Source organism: Lithobates pipiens, unplaced genomic scaffold (assembly GCF_037356315.1).
Source record: "Lithobates pipiens isolate NorthernLeopardFrog02 unplaced genomic scaffold, aLitPip1_a1.2 Scaffold_3, whole genome shotgun sequence".
Classification (NCBI taxonomy): Eukaryota; Metazoa; Chordata; class Amphibia; order Anura; family Ranidae; genus Lithobates; species Lithobates pipiens.
The window spans coordinates 222,577,686-222,604,258 of NW_027507790.1; the positions used below are offsets into that span (position 1 = coordinate 222,577,686).

The following is a 26,573-nucleotide window of genomic DNA, read 5'->3' on the forward strand; positions in this document are numbered from 1 at the left end:
ATTCTAGGTGAAGTCAGGAAGTGAAGCATTGCGGCTTCACTTCCCTGTTCCCTGCTGTGCATGCGCAAGTCGCGCAGCGCAATGGGAATGGTCCGCGCTGTCTCTGGGAACCGTGTGTGTCCCAGCAGACAGCGCGCCGGGACAGGAAGAGCATAGACTCCCGTGGGAGTCTCTGCCCAGAAGTGGGTGCAAATACCTTTCTTAGACCGGTATCTGCACCCCCCTCCCCCCTGAAAGGTGCCAACTGTGACACCGGAGGGGGGGAGGGTTCCGATGAGCAGAAGTTCCACTTTAGGGTGGAACCCTGCTTTAAGCAGGGCAGGTTGTGATTGGAAATCAAAAGAGCAGCAACACAATGATGAGCCAATCGCTGTGCGGTCCTGTTCACACTATAAGCACTGTGCCGATCCTCCCTCCCCCGGTGTAAATGATACTTTATAGGCTTTTTCAGGAGGCCCATTCCAAGAAGGTACTTTTGCACATACAAGTATGCAAACTTCTAAAATATTTTTAATGATTTTTTATGAATATATGACTGGATTAAATAGTGTTGTTTTTTTTTTTCTGTCCAAAGTTCGACTTGAAGAGCTTATAATTCAAAGTTTCCAGAGTACTGAGAATTTGCCAATGTGGATGTCACATCTTTTAAAGAGGGAACAAGCTTATCAATAATTCAGCTAGAAAAGTTAACAGCTTTGAATAATTCAAAGTAGAAAACGCATGAGATAATCATCAGAGGATTTATTTTGCTGTTATTTTTTAGTACAAAATTCTGTTGTTAAAGGAGCAGAAAACCCAAAAAATAGAATGGGAATAGCCTGTAACTACATTGAAGTTGGTAGTAAACTCAACAATTGTATTTTTACCTACAGGTAAGCTTATAATAAAGCTCATTGGAATTCAAAGACTATTGCATAAGGCTGGCCATACATGGACACATTTCGAAAGAATTTTCTTTGGAAAATCAGAAAATTTGTGCGTTTTGTGATCCGAGGGCGCCACCATTGATTTCGAAATTCAGCCAACCAAGCCTTCAATTTCACCTCTTGTTGCTACAGAAAATCATTTTCATGGCTGGGAACTTTCTTTTCTTTCCGGGGATTATCTTTTCTTGCACATGCGCATATCTTTTTTGATTACATTTCTCACACGATTCTCCCATCATTGATTAGAAAATCGTTTGTGTTTCAAAAAATTTCTAACATGTCCGATTTCTCAAAATTGATTGCTGCACGAAAATTGGCTGTTGCTGCAGCCCACTGATGGTGCGAAATACGAACGAAAATTCTTAGATACGATTTTCGAAAGAAAATTCTTTAGAAATTCAACACATGTATGGCCTGCCTTATGCCGTGTACACACAATCGGACATTCCGACAACAAAATCCTGTGTTTTTTTTCCGACGGATGTTGGCTCAAACTTGTCTTGCATAAACAGGGTCACACAAAGTTGGTCGGAAATTCCAAACGTCAACAACGCAGTGACGTACAAGGAGCCGAGAAAAATTAAGTTAGCCAGTGCTGCTCTTCTGCTTGATTCCGAGCATGCATGGCACTTTGTGCGTTATAATTGTGTACACACAATCGGAATTTGTGTGAACGGATTTTGTTGTTGGAAAATTTGAGAACCAGATCTCAAATTTTGTGTGACGGAAATTCCGATGGAAACCGGGCCTATGCACGGTTGGAATTTCTGACAAAAGGCTCCCATTGAACATTTTCCATATATATATATATATATATATATATATATATATATACATACCATACAGACAGACACACACCTGACCTGGAGTCCTAAAAATAAAAAAACATTTTAAAATGTGGCTTTGGTGAAATATCAGGGGTCTAAACAGACCCCTGATGTCTCACTTTTGCAACAGAAAAAGGGGCTGAGGACAGAGATTCTCTTTCTCTACAGCGTCAGCTGCACTGGATAGTGCATGAATTGGAAATCCTCTGTACAGAGCAGCTTCCTGTTCATTCACAAACTGAAACCTAGTAAACACAGTTTACTAGGCTTCACTTATGAATGGACACAGTGAGTGATCTGTACCAATCACTTTCAGTGCTCATTCAGAAAAGGAAGCGGGCCCAGACAGCAAGAGGAATCTACGCCACACAGGGGGAGGGTGATTAGGGCACACCCATTGCACACGCCTATAGTAAAACTTACCTGTAAGTAAAATGAATCTCTCCCAAACGTGCACCATTTAGGAGATATCCTAGCCAGCAGCAGCCTTTGAGATCACCGGCGCATACCTGTGCCGTTCCTTCAGAGCTCTGTGAGCGGGAGGGACGCCATCGCGGCTCAGCCATTATAGCGCGCCTGACCCCGCAAACGCAGCATTTAGTACCTGCAAAAAACACACATAAGGGCACAAACACCTTGTTCATTATCATAAATAAATGTATCCACAAAGACAAACGGATACTCACATGCCAATAAAAACATCAAGCAAAACTGATCTACTCCAGGTGGACGCAGTATAACTTGTAATAGGACCAAGTGGTTGGAAGGCTGACGCATTTTGGGGGACATGCACCTTTCCTCAGAGCTAATAGAAGACTTTCTGGTTTGTGGAGGGCTGCACCATTGAGTGGCACTGTGGATAGAAGCATGATTGAAGAATACCCCTGGTCTTAGCCCTGGAGTGTTTTTTGGAGAATGCAGCGTTTACTACCGCTTTAATTATAGCCACTGAAGTTTGCAGTTAAAGTAGAACTGAACTGCCACAGTTCCTCAGGAGGTGTTGCCATATTCTCCGAGTATGGATAGCATACATGAATTCTCTTCTCTACTCACCTGATCCTCCACTCCTGCAAGCTCCTTTGTGCTGCTACATTGGCACTTGAAGCTTTTTCTCTCCCCTGCCCATCTAAGGTTCTCTGATGTCATCCAGATACAGGGTCCATAACCCTGCACCTGGACATAAGGATGCCAAGGAACAGTCCACTGCTAGAGCATGGAGGGGGGGGGGGGGGGGAGAATCAAGGAAGTAAAATGCTTTTATGGTCCCCCTAGAATAAAAGAGCAGTTAATCTTTGCAGCACAGGTGCAGCTCCACTGCAAAGGAGAGTTTATAGGTCAATGGTGGTGAACCTTGGCACCCCAGATGTTTTGGAACTACATTTCCCATGATGCTCAGCTACGCTGCAGAGTGCATGAGCATCATGGGAAATGTAGTTCCAAAACATCTGTGGTGCCAAGGTTCACCATCACTGTTATAGATTTTCTGGAGTTGGGCTTTAAGATGAAGTCCAGTTGCAGAAGTTGGGTGAATTGTAATCAGTGCTGGGCTCCTGGGTTTAGTTCTTACCAGGGATTCTACCTGCATCACAATTTCGTAGATATAGGACTATCTTCCAAACAGTACCGGATTACCAATTAGACAGAGTAGGCACCAGCCTATGGGCCCCATGCGATTTAAGGGCCTCGCCACAACGGGTCAAAATAGTATTGATTTGATTTGAACCATAAAGACATGGTTTAAAAAGATGTGGAGGAACTGAATTGGCGTTCACAAAGTCCTGACCGCAACCCGCAACCCTACTGAACACCTTTGGGATGAATTTTAATGCAAATTGTGAGCCAGGTCTAAAATTCTTTCTCAGTTTAGTTTGAGTTATAGCATCTACAACATAGGGGATAGATTTATGGCATTTTTTTAATTTAAATTTTTTTTATTAGCAATGGCGGCGATCTGCGATTTTTATTGTGATTGCGAAATTATGGCGGACACATAGGACACTTTTGACACTATTTTGGGACCATTGTCATTTATACAGTGATCAGTGTCCTAGCAAGTGATTCTAACTGTAAGGGGATTGGCCACCTCTGACATGACAGCGATCACTGCTCCCGATGACAGGGAGCAGTGGATCTCTGTCATGTTGCTAGGCAGAACAGGGAAATGTCTTGTTTACAAAGGCATCTCCGCATTCTGCCTCTCCTCACCGCAATCGCGGGCTTCCAGTGAACATTGAGTTCCCAGGACCTGCGCCCATAAGCGGCAAATTCAAAGGGACGTACAGGTACGCCCTTTTGCCTGCCTGTGCCATTCTGCCAACGTACATCTGTGTGCGGCGGCCGGCAAGCGGTTAAATGTGCTATGCAAGCCGATGCATAAATGAGCCATAGAGAAGTATATAATGATCTGTTCTCTTTTATATAATTGTTTTTACAACCATATCCTGGATTGAGCAGGGAGTCAGAAACACCTTAAAGTGGTTGTATAGTCGTTTTTATAAGATTAACATTTACCTGTAGGTAAAAAAAATATCTCCTAAACCTGCACGGTTTAGGAGATATTCCCCTCGCAATGCGCAGCGGCGCATGCGCACAGGGGATTCTTGGCTGAAAGTCCGGCAGACGCTGGACCCTCCCGGAAAGAAATCTCCTGCGTGCATGTGCGGGAGTGACGATATCGCGGCTCCGGCCACGATACCCGGAAGACACGCCGAGGGAACATGTCAGCTCCCTCGGCGTGGATTGGGCCAGATGTCGGGGGCCTCGTTCTAAGGTATTTCATAATGCATAGTGCATACTAGCTCATTATGTGCATAGTGCATACTAGCTCATTATGCCTTTTCCTTTGTAGGTAAAAAAAAAAACTTCAGCGGGTTTACTCCTGCTTTAAAGTCACACTTGCTCCATACTTTACCACCAAATAAACACACATATACTCCAGCACACCAAGGATCCTCAAATATCGTCCAAAGGTTTTTATTGCAGAGAGATCACATCACAAGAGCAAGTGCAACATTTCGGAGCCATGCAGGACCTCTTTGTCAGGCTTCGTCATCACATGTCTGACAAAGAGGTCCTGCATGCAGGGCCGCTGATAGGCCAGTACAACTGGCCCTGTTGTACTGGGCCCGGCCAGCAGGGGGGCCCGGGCAACCTAAACGGAGACCTAATTAATGTTAAAAAAAAAAAATCCAATTAATGTTAAAAAAAAAAAAATCCCCCAGCCACCTTGACTGACTCTCTCCCCCCCCCCCCCCCCCCCACCCCTTGCCGTTCTTTTTACATTTTTTTTTTTAGGCCGATAGCTCAATAGGCAGGGGGAGGGACTATTTTCTCTATTTCGGAAATGGAAGAATGTCCTCTCTGCGCCCGCTCCTCATGCTGGCTCAAGTTCCGGCCAGCGCGTCCTCTATATTGCCTTCCCTGGCGCGGAGTGATTCCTCCCCTTCTGCTATGTTCTTCGCTCGGCTAGAGAAAAAGCAGAGAGACGAGCGCCGAGCGGAAGAAAAAAAAGTAGCAGATCGATCTGGCATCTGACTGGAAACTTTTGTGGACACTCGTACTCCAGTCCAGACAGCCACCAGCAACAGGATCAAGGAAGAAGTGACTCCTGGGGCCCGGCTAACACAGAACACAGACAGGTGTGTGCTTGCTTGGGGGGGGGGGGGGGGTGGATTCAAGATCTACTACTACTGCAGCAGCATCTTTACATTATGCCATTGGCAGCATGGGTGGCACTGTCTGCAGGTAGCACATGCGTTATGGGCAATAACGCATGCGGCATGGGTGGCACTGTTACAGCAGAATATGGCATTGGCATCATGGGTGGCACGGTCTCTGCAGGCAGCACATGCATTATGGGCCATAATGCATGTGCTGCCTGCAGAGACCATGCCCCCCATGCCGCCAATGCCGTAATGTGCTGCAGACAGTGTCACCCATGGCGCCAATGCCATATTGTGCTGCAGACAGTGACACCCATGACGCTAATGTCATAACGCATGTGATGCCTGCAGAGACAGTGCCATCCATGCTGCCAATGGCATTATGTCAGCAAGTAGCACATGCCTTATGCCATTAGTGTCACGGCTGGCACTGTTTACAGCACATTACAGCATTGGCGGCACTGTCTGCTGGTAGCACATGCTTTATGGCCCATAACGCATGTGCTGCCTGCAGAGACAGTGCCACCTGTGCCGCCAATGCCGTAATGTGCTACAGACAGTGCCAGCCATGCCTATCGCTTGTAGACAAACCTGCACTTTGTTTCAAGGCGGGGTCTGGGGAGGGGCTGGGACGGGGCGGGGCTGAAGGAGGGACCATGGGCGGGCCAGGGGTGGAGCTGAAGGGGGGCCCGTCAGGTAGGCTGTACGGGGCCCCATGATTTCTATCAGCGGCCCTGCCTGCATGGCTCCGAAACATTGCACTTGCTCTTGTGATGTGATCTCTCTGCAATAAAAACCCTTGGATGATATTTGAGGATCCTTGGTGTGCTGGCGAATATGTGTGTTTATCTTTGAAGTTTCCAGTAACCAGCTGGTAGTGGCTACGGCACCCACTATCGATGAGCCTTGTTTCTAGGAACTCCTTTGTCAGGCTTCACATGCCTGACAAAGGGGTCTTGCATGGCTCTGAAATGTTGCACTTGCTCTTGTGATCTTTCTGCAATAAAAACCTTTGGACAATATTTGAGGATCCTTGGTGTGCTGGCAAATATGTGCATTTACCTTTGAAGTTTCCAGTAGCCAGTTGGTAGCCGCTACGGCACCCACTATCGATGAGCCTTATCTACAGGAACATGTTCGAGAGGAATATAGACAACACTTTACGACCAGCCGCCTCTCAGTAGAGTGCAACTCTGCCCGATGTGAGCTGCAAGGCTAATGCCCTGTTCACACGATCGGACATTCCAATGACAAAATCTGTCTGATTATTTCCAGACAGATTTTGACCCAAAACTTGTCTTGCATACACACGGTTGCACAAAGTTGTCAGAAAATCCGATCGTTCAGAACGCAGTGACGTACAACGCGTATGACGGGACTATAAACAGGGCAGTAGCCAATAGCTTTCGTCTCCTAATTTATTCTGAGCGTTCGTGGCACTTTGTCCGTCGGAATTGTCTACACACGATCAGAATTTAAACGATCGGATTTTGTTGCTGGAAAATTTTAGATCCTGCTCTCAAACATTGTGTGTCGGAAATTCCGACGGAAAAAGTCCAATGGAGCCCACACACGATCAGATTTTCTGACACCAAGATCCGATCGCACATTTTCCATCGGAAAGTCCGACCGTGTGTACAGGGCATTAGAAGCCAAAGGATGTCTAATTTGAGATCTATGTTGTATACTTTAGATGAGGAGGGTAAGGAGGGCCAATCGGTCCTTAGTTATTGGAAAACAGACTTATCCTTAAAGCAAACCAAAATTTATGTTGATCTGCCCTTTCTCCTCAGCTTATTAGCCGGCTGATTTGTTATGCTTGGAGAAAGAAGGCCGGGACACTTCCCAAGTGCTAATTAACACATTGAGAGAAGAAAATCAGTGGAGCTTGATGTGTTTTTGTTAACTTGCGTTATATATGTAGGAAACATCTCCATTCATTTTAATTACAGCCGTATCTTATTGACAGTCTTTTTTTACAGTGACCGTAAAACTGCTCACTGTAATTAAGCACAAGGAGATTCAGTAACACATGTAGATGGCTAAAGGTAGAGCTCACTGACTTTTACAGTCATGTAAATCAATAGCAGTTAAAACAAGTTATACGGCACGCTCTACACTGTGCCGGACCCGATGCTGGGCCAGAGGTCTCAACCGCCTTTTCCTGGTGTAAAGATTTTAATGAAGAATAATGAATTGCTAAGATCCGTAAAAACTATGGTGACTAGATTGTGAAAGCCCGCTGATACAGCGCTTAGGCCATGTGGAAGCCATCGTTGTCATCTGGACTCAGAGGTTCACATAAAATGGCAACTGGAGCCCAAGTTCACTGGCATTTTGCTGACCCCTGTTCAAAGTGCAACAGCATGTACTATGCACTCCGAACTATAGATGGTGTTGTAGTGATATACTAGCGTCTGTGTGTTTATTATACAGTATGTGCTTGTATACTCACAGTATATGCACAGGAAGGACGTTTTTTGCTCTCTCTCTGCTCTCTCCTGTAATGCTGTTCTCACTCATTTGTATGCTGTTCTCCCAACCTACATCCTTGTTCTAGGTCAGTAACATGCTAAGTAATGGAAAAATGGTGTAGATGTTGATCACACAGATTGTACTTTTAAAAACCGTTTGCATATGGGTGTTTTTATAGCTTGCCACATTCTGTTTGAAATGAAAATCAATAACATTTATGTTAATTTGTGTAAAATATACAAACTAATCCAGTTTTGTATTCGCTTAAATGATTGCAAAGGATACATTTGTTTTTTTTTTTTTAAATAACCAACATGTTATACTTTCCTGCCCTGTGTAAGGGTTTTGCGCAACGCAGGTCTGATTCTCCTCTTCCCGGGTCCCCTGCCAGAGCTGTTGGCTACTCCCCCCCCCCATGAAGTGCACACCATAGCAAGCCACTTTCTATGGGGGCACTTGTGCAGGCTCGCTCCTGAGCCGGCATTCTTTGTCCATAGACACACAGAGGGGCTCGGCTCCACCCCTTTGCTCCCTTGTTACTGGCTGTGACTGACAGTAGTGAGAGCCAATGGCTCCAACTGCTGTCTCCAGGGACGGATTGACAACTCATGGGGCCCCCGGGCAATAGGAGATTATGGGGCCCCCAGGCAATCAGAGATTATGGGGCCACACAGTATACAATCACACAGTGCACACAGACATGTTTCTATTGGCTGAGACGGTACTGGAGAGGTGGGGCAGCTATAATCTCTGGATTTTTAGACCAAAAGGATGTCGGTAAGGGACATTTCAAAGACAGATGTAAAAAAAAAACACAGATTTTTTACATTCTGTCCCTGGTTTTACTGAGGCTGGCAACCCTGATGGGGCCCCCTAGTGGCATGGGGCCCTCGGGCAGTGGGGTGTCCCTGGCTGTCTCTGAGTCAATGAGGAAGGGAAAGAGCAGAGAGAGCCACTGCTCTTGTGCACAGGACTGCATCAAGATCAGGCTCAGGTAAGTATTGGGGGGGGGGGGGGGGAGCTGCATGAAGAAGGCTAAACAAACCTTCTACCTTTAGAACCACTTTAATAAATCATTATATGTTTTAAATTCAATGGACTGCATTTAGGTCAGTAATAAATAATAAAATAAAAAACGCCTGGATTCAATAGCACATCTGTGTGTTTAGCTGTTGCCTAGAGTTCTTTGGTAATATAGGTTGATGCTAGATTCACGTCTTGAAGCCAATACTCGCAGAATGGATTGTCTCCCTCTACTGGTCACACATAGAACTGTTATAGGTTATTGAAGAAAACAGCATAGAGAGCAGTTACTGTACATAGAAGGCAAAACTTGCCTTGAGGCAGACTATGCCCTAACTTTTTAATGGTGTTTTTTTGGGGACAAAGATAAAATTTTGTTCCTGCGTCCTCGTATGAGCCCTGATGACCCACACAGGAATAGTGAATTTGTTCATGATAATATTACTGTAATGTCCTTAGTATATACTCCTAAGTAACACAGTGCTAAGCCCTTGTATTGTTTGTTATACTTGTGGGTAGTGTGTTTGCTGACTCCAACTAACATATCATTTCAGTTTTGTCTGTACGCAACCATGTCTCCATCCCTTGGTAATATGGTGAATGCTATGTCATTTCCCAATCACAGTATGCCTATAACTCGGTTTACAAGTACTTATTATGTTCTTGTCTATATGTAATTTAGTTTTGGACAATGTTCTATGTAATGCACAAAACTTCTTATCCAAGGAAGTCAATAAAGTCTTCCCATTCTTGAACAGCACAAAAAATACAATACTGAGGACCAATGCTGTGCCACCATATGACTTTTACCATGCCATATATACATCATGAATTCATATATAAAGTATATATAGTACTTACAAATATATAGATTGCCATGGGACTTTGTAGGCTATCATATACTATCATCCACAGAAGTATGTGGAATGGATGATTGTATATAATTGTCTGCAAAGTCCCATGGAAATCAATATATTTGCATGCATATTAAATTGAGGGATGGTGGCAATGTAAAAACCAAACCACTTTCATTGATTTTTGGAATTATTTAAAAACCTATAAGTCATACTTACATTTTTTTTTTTATAATTGCTCATATATAATTATGTCAACGTTAAATACTATTAAATTGAATTTTGATATATTTTATTTTTCAGCATGATGAAAGCAGTCAGCCAGTTGAGGTAAGGATATATTTGTTTTTGTAGCTTTTAAGTACAAATCTAAAAAAAAAATATATATATATATATATATATATATATATATATATATATATATATATATATATATATATATTTATTTATATATATATATATATATATATATATATATATATGTCACAATGCTGATGTTGTTGGTATTATTATTATTTTATTCAGAATGGAAATGATGCCCTACTCAGTATTAGTGAGGAAGTCCAGAACATCAAACTAGTAAGTAAAGATGTAGTTTTTTTTTTATTTTTTTTTTTTACTTACATCCTACTATATACGTTGACACGTACTTCTTTTTTGAAATAGCTGTATTAAAAGAAAGATACGTAACGATGGTCTGAATTTTGAATTTGATGGAGTTGTGTTCACTTGCAATTTATTAAATTGGATCCGCTAAAAGTCAAGTGCAACATGTGTTGCCTCATGCATGCCAATGTGAACAAGCCTGAAAGGAGAAGCTAGCCATCACAAAGGCCATCACAAAATACTTTGGATGTAGGCTTTTGAACATCTACTTGTTTGTGATGTATGAACAGGAGGTTGTAGATAATATTGGCCTATGAGCAAAACAATTAGGCCTGTTTGACATGGGCTTCAGCTTGTATAAGAGCAGTGTGAACAAAAAGCTTTGATAAAGCATTTGCAGAGCTTTTAGGAAGCTTTTTTGAAGCTTTTAAAGCACCATTCAGCTCCAGTTTGTAAATGTTGAACACAGATCATAATAGGAGTACTGATTGCCACTTTAAAGGAGAAGTACAGGCAAAACTGCTAGCACAGCCTTTCTCAAATTTTTCAACACAGAGGGACCCTTAAAATAACTGGTCTCAGGGAACCTCTTCTAAAAATGACTATATCTACAACTTATGATTCATTAGTGTAATGGTCAGTGGGAAGAATGTTCCTCGCATTTGAGGTCATTGGGAAGAATTACCTCCTTATAGATAGCTAAAACGATCAATGATGTAAGTAGGAACATATCTGAGAGGCAGAAATCGCTCCTTGCTCAAGGAACCCCTAGCAACCTCTTGAGGAACCCCCGGGGTTCCATGTAACCCAGGTTCAGAAATCCTGCGTTAGCAGCTTGTTTAAAGTGACAATCATCACTCCAATTAAAGAGGAAGGTAAAGGTAAAAAAAAAAACACACCCTGTAAGGCAAAGGCATAATGAGCTAGTATGCATAGCCTACTAGCTCATTATGAATAACTTACCTGAGAACGAAGCCCCCGAAGCGGTCCTTCGTCTTCTTCCCCGCCGCTGCCATGTATCCCGGAGCGACTTCCGGGCCTCGCTACTCCGATGCTGTGATTCGCTGGAGCCGCGATGACGTCACTCCCGCGCATGCGCACGAGAGCCGACACGAGCGGCATATCGCCGCGATCTGCGGCCGGCCCAGTGCGCCTGCGCGCTGCTGTCTAGGCTGTCTTCGGGTAAATATCTCCTAAACCTTATAGGTTTAGGAGATATTTCTTGGACCTACAGGTAAGCCTTAATCTAGGCTTACCTGTAGGTCAAAGTTGGTTGTAAGGGTTTACAACCACTTTAAGATCTGTGCTCAACATTTACAACTGGAACTGAATGGTACTTTAAAAGCTTCAACAAAGCTTGCCGAAAGCTCTCCAAATATTCAAAGCTTGCTGTTCACACTGCTCTTATACAAGCTGAAGCCTGTGTGAAACAGGACTTTATCAAACATACCTGCAAAATATGGGCTTTTCAAAAATAAACTAAGCTAAATGGGGACGTTTTACAACCATTAATGGTATGATCGGGTGGCATTGGTGCTTTAAGGAAAAAGAAAACTTTTTTTTATAGGGTTGCCACCTCATCCCTTTAAAACCGAACACATATTAATTAGACAAGTTCTGAGGCTAATTGAATGCAGATAAGGCACTAAGCGAGTTTAATTAACATCTTAATCAGCCACAGAACCTGTGTAATTAATGTGTTTGGTTTGGGATGAGGTGGCAAGGCTAACTTTTTACCATTCAGACCATGATTCATTCTAATGTAATTTCTGTGTTGGTTGATATACCTGGCCTTTCTCTCAAAAGACATTTATGAAGAGCTGCAAATATTTTTTTGGTTAATGATGATTAAATCTAATATTATACTGTCTTCTTTGTTGGTTTAAAAGTGAACCTGCACTAAAGTGGACCTTGAATTAAAATGCAACATCCACTTATGTGGCTGCCACTCACCATCTGCTGTCAAAACTCTGCATCATAGAAAGAAAATACTTTAGGAAAAAAAATTAAAAAAATGACCTTACTCTCAAGCCTCTGATGGACTCACCTAGGCAAAGTACAATCAGTGGGTCTTCTAGAGCAGTGGTCATCAAGCCTGCCCCCAGGGCCCACTAACAGGCCAGGTTTGCAAGATAACTGAAATACATCACAGGTGATATCATTTGCTGCTCCGTGATTGCAGTATTTTAGTCTGCATCTCCCCAAGGTAATACATAAAACCTGGCCTGTTAGTGAGCCCTGAGGACAGGGTTGATGACCACTGCTCTAGAGGGATCCTGGAAAAGGATTCAAAATCAAATGAGAACACACTTCTATGCAGTTCTGTACCATCCTTTCTCAAGAATTTGGGATCCAGAGCTTTCCGAAGATCCCTTTGTAAGACTCAGTGACAGGAAGTAGGAATGCGATTGGAACCCAGCAGTAAGGTGAGTATATTTTGCTTTGCATAATGCAGCGTTTTGACATCAGGGGATGGTGGCACCCACATACTGTATACGTGGACCTTGCATAATAAGTATAAAACTGGTAAACTACCATGAAGACTGAAAAGCAGACAGCTTGTAGTACAGCTTGTAGTTCACTCCAGAAGTTCCAAAACCTAGGGTTCTCGATTATGCAAATACACTGTATTGCTAAAAGGCTGTGGACACCTGACCATCACACCTATATTTGCTTCTTGGATATCCCATTCCAAAACCACAGACTTTAATATGGAGTTGCCCCCATCCCCATCACAGCTATGACAGCCTCCACATTTCTGGGAAGGTTTTCCACAGGCTTTTGAAGCATGTCCATGTGGAGTGCCCCATTCAGCTAGAAGAAAATGTGTCAGGTACTGATGTTGGATGAGAGGACCTGGCTCACAATTCACATTCCAAATTATTCCAAATGCATTCAGTAGGGTTGAGGCAAGGGATCTGTTAAGGCTATTTGAGTTCTTCTACACCAAACTCATTAAACCCTTTCTTTATGTACCTGGCTTGGTGCTTAGGTGTATTGTCACGGTGGAACGTTAATGGGCCTTTCCCATTTCCCAAGCTTGCCTCAAGGCTGAACGTAGACCATTGTCTAACATTTCTTTGTATGCTGTAACATTGAGTAGTCTTGCCTGAAAACACCAGCATTTAGTAAATTGGTGGAAAGGGCATGTTTAGCAAATATTATGGTCAGAAGTTCAGAGGTTTGACCATATAGTGTCACTTATGAAGTCATATTTTGGCCCCTGCCTTCCCACCTCCCAGACTTGTCTATTGGTCAGTAAGCTCACCTATCAAAGCTATAGACTATTAGTGAGTAATTTCAGGATCTGAAGTCACTGTATACATATGCAAACACCTTGAATTTCCAGAGCCCCTGGAGTGGCTTTGTAAGCTCAGTGCACGTGCGGACACCCCTACACCCTTATTTTCAGTCTTCCTGGTCGTTTGTTAGCTGTTAACTGCATACAAATTGACATTATTAAGTGCAATCTGTGAAATGTAATAAACCACTCCAACCTATCCATAATTACATTTCTGATTGCTTTGAATTCATGAAAATTGGAATTGCAATCTTATTTGCATATCATTGTTGCTCTTTGCACTGTCACCCCATTAAATATTCCAGAATTTGGATGAATTATAAATAATAAAGAAAAATAGAACTAGTGCAAATTGTCTACGGCAACCAATTAGATTTCTCGGTTCATTTTTCAGATAGGGAAAAATGAAATCTAACTGGTTGATGAAGGTAGCAGCTGCACTTTTTCTGCAGTTTGTCAAAGTTGATCGATCAGATTGTTTGATGTCAGGTAAACCATATTATAGTAACCAGTATGTGAAAGGGGCCCGTCATATGACTTATATGAGCTTTAGTTAGAATAACTTTGCTCATTCATACAATACAATGTTTTACACAATCCTAGAAGCTCAATAATAATCTAGCTATGTGCTATTTGGAGAGGAATTCAATTGATATTATTGAATTCAGAAACACATTTATTTTAGGAATTTGCAAGGATACAAAGATGAAATGCTGGCTACCCATGAACATTCTAGAAAAGCAAAATTCACAAAAGGCGCAGATAACATGCTCTATTACTGCTATAGCACCTATCCTGCTATTGAATGTAACATCTCAAAGCAAGCTTACCAAGTGTATTTGAATAGGACCGGTGGTTAGAATACATGTATGATGTCTGAACTATAGATAACTGATTCTAAACCATAATCTGAGTCATTCCTGATAAAAATCTTTGGTACTGATTCTTGTCTCTTATGTTTTTCTCTCTGTACTAACAACCTTCCTTTTCCTCTATTGAACCTGTGCCATTAAAGGGGATTCCTTTTTAAGGATAAATAATATATATATATATATATATATATATATATATATATATATATATATATATATATTCTCTATCTATAATGTATATACTGTATGTGTGTGTTTTCAGTAGTAAAAAAAATATATATATTTCCTTTTAATTGGCCAAATATGGACTATTATATGCATATTTATTTCAATGAATTACCATTTACAGCCAGCAGATGAGTGCCATGCTACAGCATCAATGTTCTCCACTCTCTTTTTCAGTTATGCTGTATAAGACCTCTTTCACATGAGCGATCCGTTCAGGTCCACCGGTCAGTTTTCAGGCAGACCTGAACGGATGCTCCATAGACCTCTATGGAGCGTCGTATGTCAGCGGTGACACGTTCCGCTGACATCCGACCCGCTCCGATCCGAAAAAGTGTGATGGAGGAAAACCTACTTTTCCATCCGTCTGCGGATTGGATCGGGTGACAACGGACTCTGCGGTCCGTCCTCATCCAATCCCCTCAAATTTGCAGAGACGGACCTGTCATCTTCCTGCTCAGCGGGAATAGACCGATCGATCCCTCGCTGAGCAGAGTGGGCTCTGTACACGGGCACGTCCATGTGAAGGAGCCCTAATAGAACAGGAGAGATCGATTTTACACATATTGCTGAATGAGTGACAGGAGGGACAGACCTTCTCCCCCTCACCCAGCAGAGCAGTATTTTTTTTGGTTTAAAGTGTTACTAAACCCAGGATCCTGCATTCACTATATCTGCTCTCCCACAGTACACAGGACATGGAAATGCAATTATTTGAGTAAATATAAACTGCTATAAATACCCTTTCTCATCAGCAGTATATAGCAGTCTTATGACCTCTATCAGTGTCTGGTTAAAGCTTTTAGGAGGAGATTGCATTCTCCTCTGCCTGCCTTTGAGTCTGTGTGTCCCCTGGTCCTCTGTCTGGGCAGTGCTGATTGGCCCTGTGCTGATCGCATGTACTCTCCCAAGTAAAAAAAACTCTCTGGCAATATACACCAATCTCTATAAGCAGATGGATTGGGGACTGTGGAAGAAGGGGAGGATCAGAGAAGACAGGATCAAGCAGCCTTTTTATACAATGCAGAGGATAACCCCTTAGGTTCCACACTGAGTATAACCAGCATGATTTACTGCATATACAGACTAGGGTTGCCATCTCATCCCTTTAAACTGGAACACATATGAGTTACACAGGTTCTGAGGCTAATTTTATGCAGATAAGGTACCAAGTGAGTTTATTTACCACCTTAATCAGCCACAGAACCTGTGTAATTAATATGTATTCGGGTTTAAAGGGATGAGGTGGCCACCCAAATTTTACAGACTGATTTTACTGTTGTGAATTTAGTAGCACTTTAAGGCTGCTATAAACATATAATCTGCAGTGTTTCACTTAACACAAACAGTTACATGGGGGTTGATTTACTAAAGGCAAATCCACTTTGCACTACAAGTGCACTTGGAAGTGCAGTCACTGTAGATCTTAGCCCTTGTACACACGGTCGGAGATTCCGTCGGAATGTGTCCGATCGGACCGTTTTGGCAGATATTCCGACTGTGTGTGGTCTACATCAGACTGTTTCCGTCGGAATATCCGTCGGACCAACTTTTCCAACTTGCCGGAAATATTTTCTGACAAAATGCTCCGATCGGACATACTCCGATCATGTGTAGAGAATTCCGATCGGACAAAGTACCACGCATGCTCAGATCAAATTCCTACACGAAAGCTATTGGCTACTAGCGTGAACATAGTCCCGTCGTAACGAAATAACGTCATCTCGTCGGATTTTCCGACAACTTTGTCCAACTGTGTGTATGCAACAGTTTCGGACAAAATCCGTCGTACAAAATCCGACGGGTTTGGTTGTCGGAATCTCCGACCGTGTGTACAAGGGCTAAGGGGAAGATCTGAAATGAGGGGAAGCTCTGCTGATTTTATCATCCAATCATGTACAAGCAAAAATGCTGTTTCTTATTTTCCTTGCATGTCCCCCTCGGATCTACAGTGACTTTACTTCCAAGTGCACTTGCAGTGCAAAGTGGATTTGCCTTTAGTAAATAAACCCCAATGTGTGATTATAGGAAGGCTAAGGTAGGGGTAATACTACAAACGGAAGCTTTAGAAGCAGGAAACATAAGCAGACATCCTGCATTCCCCACAGTGGGCCCCTAGCAGTGTCTGCTATTATCTGTCAGTGCAGCTTAGATGGTTTCCTGTAAAGTAATGGTTCTGAAGGCTTTTACTCAGTTATACAATGGCAGCAAAAAAGCATATGGTTGATGTTGTGCTTTCTTATTAGAGAGCCCAGCAAGCTATGAGACTGAAATGTTTGTAGAATAAAAAATTAACATTTAACCTTAAAGTGTTACTAAACCCACAACAGTAAAATCAGTGTGTATATGCAGCAAAGCATACTGATTATACTCACTGTGGAACCTAAGTGGTTATTCCTGTGCATTCTGTAAAAAGGCTGTTTTGATCCTGTCTTCTCTGGTCCCCCCCCCCTTCTTTTACTGTCCCTAATCCATCTGCTGATAGAACAGAGCATTGGAGGCACTCCGCACATGCTCAATTTTGTGTGTATTGCTAGAGATTTTTTTTAAATACATTTTTTTGAGGGGAGGGTGCATGTGATCAGCACAGGGCCAATCAGCACTGTCCAGGCAGAAAGTCAGGGGTCATGCAGCCTCATATGATAGTCAGAGGAGAATGAAAACTCCTCCTACAAGCTTTAACCAGTGCTTGGCCGGGTACTGATAGTCACAAGACTGCTATATACTGCTGATGAGAAATGGTATTTAGCAGTTCATATTTACTAAAATAGGTTCTGTGTACTGTGGGAGACCAGATATAGTGAATGCAGGGTCCTGGATTTCATAACACGTTAAAGCCCTGTTGAAGTCTTACATATTTTTTATGTACTCATATACCTCTGCAGCTTATAATTAGTAATTTATTTCCTTGCCCCTAAGAAAAAGTGCTCATTGATAAAAAATAAAATTAAAAAGCAAAAAGAATCTCTTAACCCAACATATTTTGCCTCATAGTGAGGCTTCATCAGGGATGCAACGTGTATAATTGTGTAAAGAAAGTGCATGCCATTAATCTGCACTTTTTATTTTAGGACAATGTGGACCATGTTGCAGGAGGATTAAGGGAGATCTTTATGTACTGGTGGAGATAGTGTATAATTAAAGAGGAAGTAAAGCCTTAATAAAAAATAAAAATAGACCTAGCATACTAGCTCATTATGAATAACTTACCTGAGATGGAAGCCCCCGAAGTGACCCTTGTCGTCGCCCTCCTCTGAAGCCGCCATGATATTCGGAGTGACTTCACCCCCGCACATGCGCGCAGGAGCCGCCACTAACGGCATGATTGCCCTTAGCAGCAGCATGCTTAGTGCGCCTGCGCGCCGCTGTCTACGGCGCATGCTCCATAGACAGGGGTACCTGTCATTTGCAAATATCTCCTAAACCGTGTAGGTTTAGGAGACATTTCTTGGACCTACAGGTAAGCCTTAATCTAGGCTTACCTGTAGGTCACAGTGGTCTGTAATGGTTTACAACCACTTTAAGAGTGCATTTCCACCAGGCTGGAACAGGCAGTGTGGTGTGTTTGGCTTTGGGAAGCCTCTCAGTAGCCACAGTGACCCTTAGCACTAGTCCATGCCTGTAGGTAGTGGGAAGTGGTCAGCACACTGACCCTACCCTAAAAGCATCTCCATGCAGATAGTGGGAATTCTCAACAATGGCGAAAACATATCTGCTGTTTTGTTGGTATGTTTTTTTTATAGGTCCCTTAAGATGGAGGTAATTGTCCATATCCTCTATGACTACTATATCATGACTCTGTACTAGTCCTACATTGCCCTATAAGTGTTGTCACACAAATGGCTGTTCTCTGTGACTTCCTTAAGCCTAGTACACACTATTTATTTGTTTTTTTTTCGTTCAACCCAGCAGGTTGAAAAAAAAAAACCTGACAGCTCGGAGCCGCTGTACTAACGATCCAACGTTAGTACAGCGATCTCCTCCGCTGAGCGATTGTGTTCTGACACCCCACGCCGCCAGGACACTCCAGTCAGTTGCTGTTTTTCCAGCATGCTCGTCCAACAGAAGCCAGACCGGCTTTATCGGACCAGCTCCCATACACACGAGCCGAATGTTGTGTGTACTAGGCTTTATAATCCCCATATTATGTGTTTTACATAGTTATTTAATAAAAGCTAAGTTTTAGGCCACGGTGGGTTTGGCACATGGGTTCAGTGAATCCATGCTGGTGCTAAATTTAATTATGAGTGTTTCCCATGCAAGGGCAGTCTTATAATAGAAGTATACATCAAGCTACCTTCTATTTAGCTGAGGATAGTACACATTATAGAAGGATATGCTTTGTTTATTTTTATTATTTTAGAGATTTGCAACCACTTTGTTTTTTTAACCAGTTGGGGGGGGGGGGGGGGGATTTTAATGCAATATGTGAATGGATTTTGGCGAAAAATAGGCCTATGTATCTTATCAGCGTGGCCTAAATAAGTGCATTTATTTTAAAAATATATAAATATTCATAACATGGATATCCTCTTTAAAGGCTATCTCCTCCAGAAACCCATCTTAAAATCTAGTTTTAGATGGAGTAAGAAGAGTTGCAAGTCCTATAAAAAATTGTATTTCTTTAAGGACTGGTTATAAGTAACTAACGCTTCATTCTCCATCCAAAATGATGTGGGTGGTTTGCGAGGACTACAATATAGGTGCTGGCACAGCTGGCTTTTTTTTAAAGGTGCGTGTTCCTGTGTTGGCATCTTGTTTCTGACCTAACAAGTGGGTCACTGATATGGACCAAGAATGCGGGATGGGATTCCTGACTTTTCAGACATTACTGGCTGTATGCTTGTTGTATGACAGTGACTCTGAGTCCTTGTGCACACAGGCTTCAGTTTGTATTAGAGCAGTGGGTATAGCAAGCATTTGCAAATCTTTCAAGAAGTTTTGGGCAGGCTTGTCAAATCTTGTAAAGCAACCTTCAGTTTCAGTTTACAGGGTGTCAAACACAGATCTTAGGCTGCATTCAACCTATTGCAGCCTACAGCCGTTTTGCCATGATTTTAAAATGCCCAGGTGTGAATGACACATCCAAGAAGGCACATTTGAGATGCCATTTATTTGAATGGCACCAAAAATGGTGGTGTGGTTCTGCCGCGATTACCATACAATTAATCGTGTTACAATCGCAGCAAACCACATTGCATGAAGCATTTTTGCCCCCAGGCTCTTGATCTTTTTTGGGCATCAAGCTTGGCACGATGCGGTTTGCTGTGATTGCAGCCTAATTTATTGTGCAACAAGCCTGGCAGAACCGCACCGCAATTTTAGGTGCCATTCAAATGAATGGCATCTCAAATGTGCATTCTGCATTTTTGCCCCCAGGCTCCTGATCTTTTTTGGGCATCAAGCTTGGCACGATGCTGTTTGCCGTGATTGCAGCCTAATTTATTGTGCAACAAGCGCAGCAGAACCGCACCGCAATTTTAGGTGCCATTCAAATGAATGGCATCTCAAATGTGCATTCTGCGTTTTGTAATTCATACCTGGGCGTTTTGAAATCGTGGGCAGAATCGTGGAAAATCTGCCCGCGATTCAAAACGCTGAAGTGTGAATGAAGCCTAAGCCTTCGTTCACACTTAGGACGATTTCAAACCAGAATTTTAGTGCGAGTTCAGGGACGATTTGACAGATATCTGTGTGGGTTCATGCACATATGCCTATAAAAAATGGCCCGAAGTCTCCAAAGGTAATGCAGAAACTACTTTTGGGAATCGGTGTAGCGCCGCAAAGTCAGCATTGCACCAATTCTGACTGTGCCATTGACGGCAATAGGCTCCAATTTGGCATGTCAAATCGCATACCAAATCAGCTCAGTGTGAACGTGGGCTCAGGGAGTGCTGGCTGTTACTTTAAACAAGTTGCTGGCAGTCTTTTGCAGGCTTTAATTAAAGCTGGATACACCGTTACCCTATACAATTTTTTGTAGATTTTTTTTCCTTCAGATTTACCAAAACCATATAATATGAGGTCAAACTTTAAGTGTTTCAATTTGTTTGCAATCGGGTAGGCCCTTGCACTACATGGTTTTAGTAAAGTATGTATGGGGTCTTAGTTTCAAGTAGTGTGATGCTTATTAAAGTGGTTGTAAACCCTTCAAAACAGAAAAATAAATAAATAAAAAACCTGCCAGACAAAGGCATAATGAGCTAGTATGCATAGCATACTAGCACATTATGAATTACTTACCTGCAGCGGTCCTCGTTCACGGCTCCGGCTGCCGACATCTCTCCGGGGGGGGGGGGGGGGGGCGTGGGGGTTACTTCCAGGTATTGTGGCTCCTGCGCTGTGATTGGCCGGAGCCGCAGTGACGTCACTCCCGTGCACGCGCACAGGAGCCACGGTAACGGCACAGTACAACTGAAGCAACGGCACGTACGTGCCGTTGCTTCAGTTTGCTTAAGTGCACATGTGCCGATGACGTCGGCACATGCAAATACGGGGATATCTCCTAAACCGTGCAGGATTAGGAGATATCCAGTGTAGCTACAGGTAAGCCTAATTACAGGCTTGCCTGTAGTATAAAGTGGTTGTAAAGGGTTTACAACCACTTTGAAGCTTCATTAAAGTAACAGCATGTGTTGCCATTAAGGTCTGTGTATATAACATCTCCAAACTGGAGCTAAAGTTTGCTTTACTAATAGGCTGTTCGCTTTGCAAAGGGAAGTTGCATTTTGCAGGGAAATTTGTCCTTGAGTTTAGTAAATGAGGCTATTCACTGTGCAAGGAAGATGCATTTTGCAGAGGAATTTGCCTCTGAGCTTTGTAAACTAGGCTATTTCCTTTGCAAGGCAAACTGCATTTTGTAAGAGAATTTGTCCTTGAGCTTAGTTAATGTGGTGAAGCTCTGTTGACTTCCGTTATCCAATTATGTACAAGCACAAATACTGTTTTCTTTTTTCCTTGCACATGATTGGGCACATTTTGCAAAATGAAATTTCACAACATTCACGAAGCTCTGGGGCAAGTTCCCTTGCAAAGTAAACAGCCTTTTTGCCTTTAGTAAATCAACCCCAGATCATTAAAGAGGAAGTAAACTCCAATGGGTTTTTCCTTCTCTTTTGCTCGCCGCAAGGCTTGCAAATGAAAAGCATAATGGACTAGTATGCATTGCATACTAACCCATTATGCGACACCTACCTACAAACGAAGCCTGCGCTGTCCCCTGGGCAGGCCGTGTCCATCTTCACCCCTCTTCCTTCCAGGGCCACGGACTCCGGCTCTGTGACTGGCTGGAGGCGCGTGACGTCACTCCCGCACATGTCAGTCACGGCACACACTGGGGAAAGAAATGGCGCGGTGGTCCGTTTCTTCACAGCACATGCACCAATAGTGACATCAGCGCACTTCAAGTGAAAAGTCTCCTAAACGGTGCATGTTTAGAAGATATTTCCACGACCTATAGGTAAACCTTATTCTAGGCTTACCTATTGGTAAATGTCACACAAAGGAGTTTAAACCACTTTAAAGCTGGCTGAAAGCTCTGAAAATGCTTTGTGAGAGCTTGCTGTACACACTTCTGTTATACAAGCTGCAGATCCTGTGTAGAAGTAGTGGAACTGGGATTTGGATCCTAGGATAACACATAAGGAACTTGCACCTTTTAAAAACTCATTGACAATGTCAGCATCTGTATTAAACTTAACAGGTTCACTTCAATGTTTCTTTGGCACTATTGTCCCCCTCTTTTTACTAAATTCTCATCTCTCCTTCCCTTGTCAGACCAAAAACAAAGCTTGTTAAGGCTGCAGCTATGTGTCGGTAAGTGTAATTGTGTGCAGTGCAATAGTGACATAACTGTAAATTCAAATTTATTCCCAAAGCCAATCTTCCTTGACAAGCTAGAGAACCTCAAGAGCAGGACTTACCTTAGTAAGTAAGCTGTAAGTGAAATTGTGTGAAAATCTCCCCAAAAGAGGAAAATGTAACTTCTGACAGCTGTTATTTGACATACAGTAATCCTGTTTTACTGACAACCGTATAATTTTGGATTCACTTTTACTATCTCTTTTTATTGATAGTGGTCCCCCAAAACAAATAGTAAGGACAGATCTTCCCAACGGGGACACGGGTAGTAATAAAGACCTGATCTAACTACTCCAGAATTAAAAAAAAGAAAAAAGTTTTGGTTGCGGTTGCACTTTGAGGTTAGAACCATCTCACTCCACAGGTTGTAGTACTTTGTGCAACCTTAATAAAGAGAAATTTCTCAAAGGAGAAGCTTTTGAGTCCTTCATGATATGGATAAATGCACAAGCTTTTTTTTAAAGAGCATGTGCTACTTAAAATATGTGTTTTATGTTAGGTGGCGTAGGCTAGGGTTTGGTCAACTGTGTTGCAGTGCAGGACATGCATGAGAGGATCCTGGCTCATCCTGGCCTGGCCTTATCAAGTTGGCATTTCAGTCAATCTAATCGTGTCTACAAGTTTTCCCTGTATTCCTATGGAGAATTCACTGGAGCTGGGTGGTTTAGAAAGGTGGGACATCCCATTTGAAGGCCTGGATGGCATTGTAGAAACAGCAAATGTATCAGACCAAGACACTTACCAACTTTTTTTTAAATAAAAAATAAGGACAATAGAGACAAAAGACATATTATTATCAATATCTAGCATGCATCATAGACTAGCCACACCGGCCTAGGGGCCATGTCACGTTAGCAATCCTGTCACTTTCAACATTTGAACAGTCTCAATCAAGATCATCTCAGAGCACTTATGTTTTTATGTATAAACGCTTATCCAAGCCACTGCTTCAATTTCAATGAGCGTCAAAAAAAAAAAAACAGCAAATATGGAGTGCTGACACCTTCCGGTCTCCTTGTTTTGTGCTACCTGGATCAAGGTGTCGTGCTACCTGCTAAATTCTGGAGTATTTTCCTGAACATTCATTAGAACTGAAGAAGTGAAGTGGTTTGGATAAATGTCTATAACATTAAAGAACAATTCCAGTTAAATGTGACTTACTACTGCAAGATACACTATATTGTCAAAAGTGTTGGGACACCAGCCTTTACACACACATGAACTTTAATGCCATTCCAGTCTTAATCCATAGGGTTCAATATTGAGTTGGCCCAACCTTTGCAGCTATAACAGCTTCAACTCTTCTGGGAAGGCTGTCCACAAGGTTTAGGAGTGTGTCTATGGGAATGTTTGATCATTCATCCAGAAGTGCATTTGTGAGGTCAGACACTGATGTTGGAGAGAAGACCTGGCTTGCTGTCTCCCCTCTAATTCATCCCAAAGGTGTTCTATCTGGTTGAGGCCAGTCAAGTTTCTCCACCCCACCCTTGCTCATCCATGTCTTTATGAACCTTGCTTTGTGCACTGGTGCACAGTCATGTTGGAACAGGAAGGAGCCATTCCCAAACTGTTACCACTAATTTGGGAGCATGAAATTGTCCAAGATGTCTTGGTATTCTGGCGCCTTGAGTATTCGCTTCACTGGAACTAAAGGGCCAAGCCCAACCCCCAACAAAAAAAACACACACACACACGCACCATAATCCCCTCTCCACCAAATGGACCAGTGCACAAAGCAAGGTCCATAAAGTCATGGAAGAGAAAGTTTAGGGTAGAGGATCAGTACCTGACCTCACAAATGCGCTTATGGAAGAATGGTCAAACACACATAGACACACTCCTAAACCTTGTGGACAGCCTTCCCAGAAGAGTTGAAGCTGTAATAGTTGCAAAGGGTGGGCCAAATCAATATTGAACTCTACAGACTAAGACTGGGATGCCATTAAAGTTCATGTGCGTGTAAAGGCAAGTGTCCCAATACTTTTAACAATATAGTGTATATTATGACCTGGATAAATCTGAACCTTTACAAAAATTGGTGTAGCCACAGATTTTTTTAATTTTTTTTTTAACGTGAATGGAAGGAGTTTTGTCTGTTCTGAGAAGACTCCTAAATTTCCTAGATTGCCTCATTCCTTCATTTTAGGATTCCCAAAAGACCAGATAGAGCCGTATGCAAATGTTCAGGCCAATCAGATCATTTGTGAAATGTTATAATTTAAAGCAAATTTTCCAAAGGGCCAGTTACCTGTCATTGAGACTTTTGGCTGGCCAGACTTTTGCCAGTGGGAGTAGAAAATACCCCAGCCTCAGTAGGAGTAAACAATGCCTCAGGCTTGGTGGTCAGTGGGAGTAAAAAGAAAAAATACATAGTGCTTGTGGTCATAATAGTGCCCCATCATTTCTATCAGTGCGAGGAATAGTGCCCCATTGTTGGTGTCAGTGGAAGGAATATTGTTCCATTGTATATATCAGTGGGAGGAATTATGTCACATTGTTGGGTCAGTGGAAGGAAGAATTGCTCGTCTTTGCTGTCAGTGGGAGAAATAGTGCCCAATCGTTTATCAGTGGGAGGAATAGTGTTCCATTGTTTGTATCAGTGCAAGGAATTATGCCCCATTGTTGGCATCAGTGGAAGGAGTAGTACACCATTGTTGGCATCAGTGGAAGGAATAGTACACCATTGTTGGCATCAGTGGAAGTAATAGTGCCCCATCGTTGGTATTAGTGGGAGAAATAGTGCCCCATCGTTAGTATTAGTGGGAGGAATAGTGTCCCATCGTTGATATTAGTGGGAGGAATAGTGCCCCATCATTGGCATCAGTGGGGGGATAGTGTTCAATTTTTGTATCAGTGGGAGGAATTATGCCCCATTGTTGTCATCAGTAGAAGGAATAGTGCCCCATTGGTGATATCAGTAAAATGAATAGTGCCCCATTGGTGGTGTCAGTGGAAGGAATAGTGCCCCATTATTGGTGTCAGTCGGAAGAATTATGCCTCATCACTGGTGCTATGAGGAGGAATAGTGCCCCAACGGCAGGATAAATTCAAGCAAAGGGCTGCAGGCCGCACTTTGGAGACCACTGATGTAAATAATGATAAAATGCAGTGATCCTTATTAGCCAATCACAATTTAGCTTTCCTCAGATTACAGCAATAACAACAATAATATATGATCCCTCATTAGTTGTTTGAGGTACTGTTTGTTTGTAAAGAAAACCTGCACTGCATTATCATAGCAACATAAAAAAAATCTGCAAATTGACAAAACCCATATGTTCACAATATTAGATGCAGATTAAATATAGTATATATTGAAATATACTATCCTCCTTTTATGTCACTATTCCACTAAACACTCTTGTGTATCTCAGGTCTCACCTTCACCTGTTTATTTTTCATTTTGGCCACTATTCATCTTTCTTTAGAAGGTTTCTTACAAAGACACTGTTTGTGTTAATTCTGTGTGTTCACATTCCTAGTCAACAGCATGTTAAGATCATTAGGTCCAACTGCATTTGTACTTAACGGGGAACATTCGTAAGTCTAGCCGACTAAAACATTACAATTGTATAGTATGTGCTTTACAGCCAATATGCAACTTTTTCTATCCAATTATAATTTGAATCAAAGAAATTACATAGGGAAACTGCAAATTTTGTCTTTTGTGTGTTTCCTATATGTCCCCCGTTTTTTGTACACAGCAGGGGCAGCTATTTTGTGGCTTTGTAGGTCAGGCTGAATAACAATGAAAGTATATGGAAATGTTTTATATTATTATGTGTTATTGCATAATACTGTAAGGATCTTCCCTGTGTCGGCAGCACAGTGGATTGGCGGACCGCCGCTCTCACACAGAGCACAGTGTTGATGATCTCCATTGGTTCCTCACACCCCCCCCCCCCCCCCCCCCCCTGCACAATATGCTGCTCAGAGAGTTTA

The 26,573-nt window shown here is 42.5% G+C and overlaps 1 protein-coding gene across 5 annotated transcripts in view; it reads left to right on the plus strand.

The window, feature by feature from the left end:
* Nucleotides 1-26,573, plus strand: part of DAB2 (DAB adaptor protein 2) — a 257,161-nt gene that overhangs the window by 167,809 nt on the left and 62,779 nt on the right. For all 5 annotated transcript variants that reach the window (XR_013263963.1, XM_077462815.1, XM_077462816.1 and 2 more), the window contains 2 exons: nucleotides 10,071-10,097; nucleotides 10,293-10,346. Coding sequence is in view for 4 of the 5 variants with exons in the window: in XM_077462815.1 (XP_077318941.1) it covers nucleotides 10,071-10,097; nucleotides 10,293-10,346 (81 nt within the window). In the remaining variant the exon portion in view is untranslated. The remainder of the gene's footprint in view (nucleotides 1-10,070; nucleotides 10,098-10,292; nucleotides 10,347-26,573) is intronic.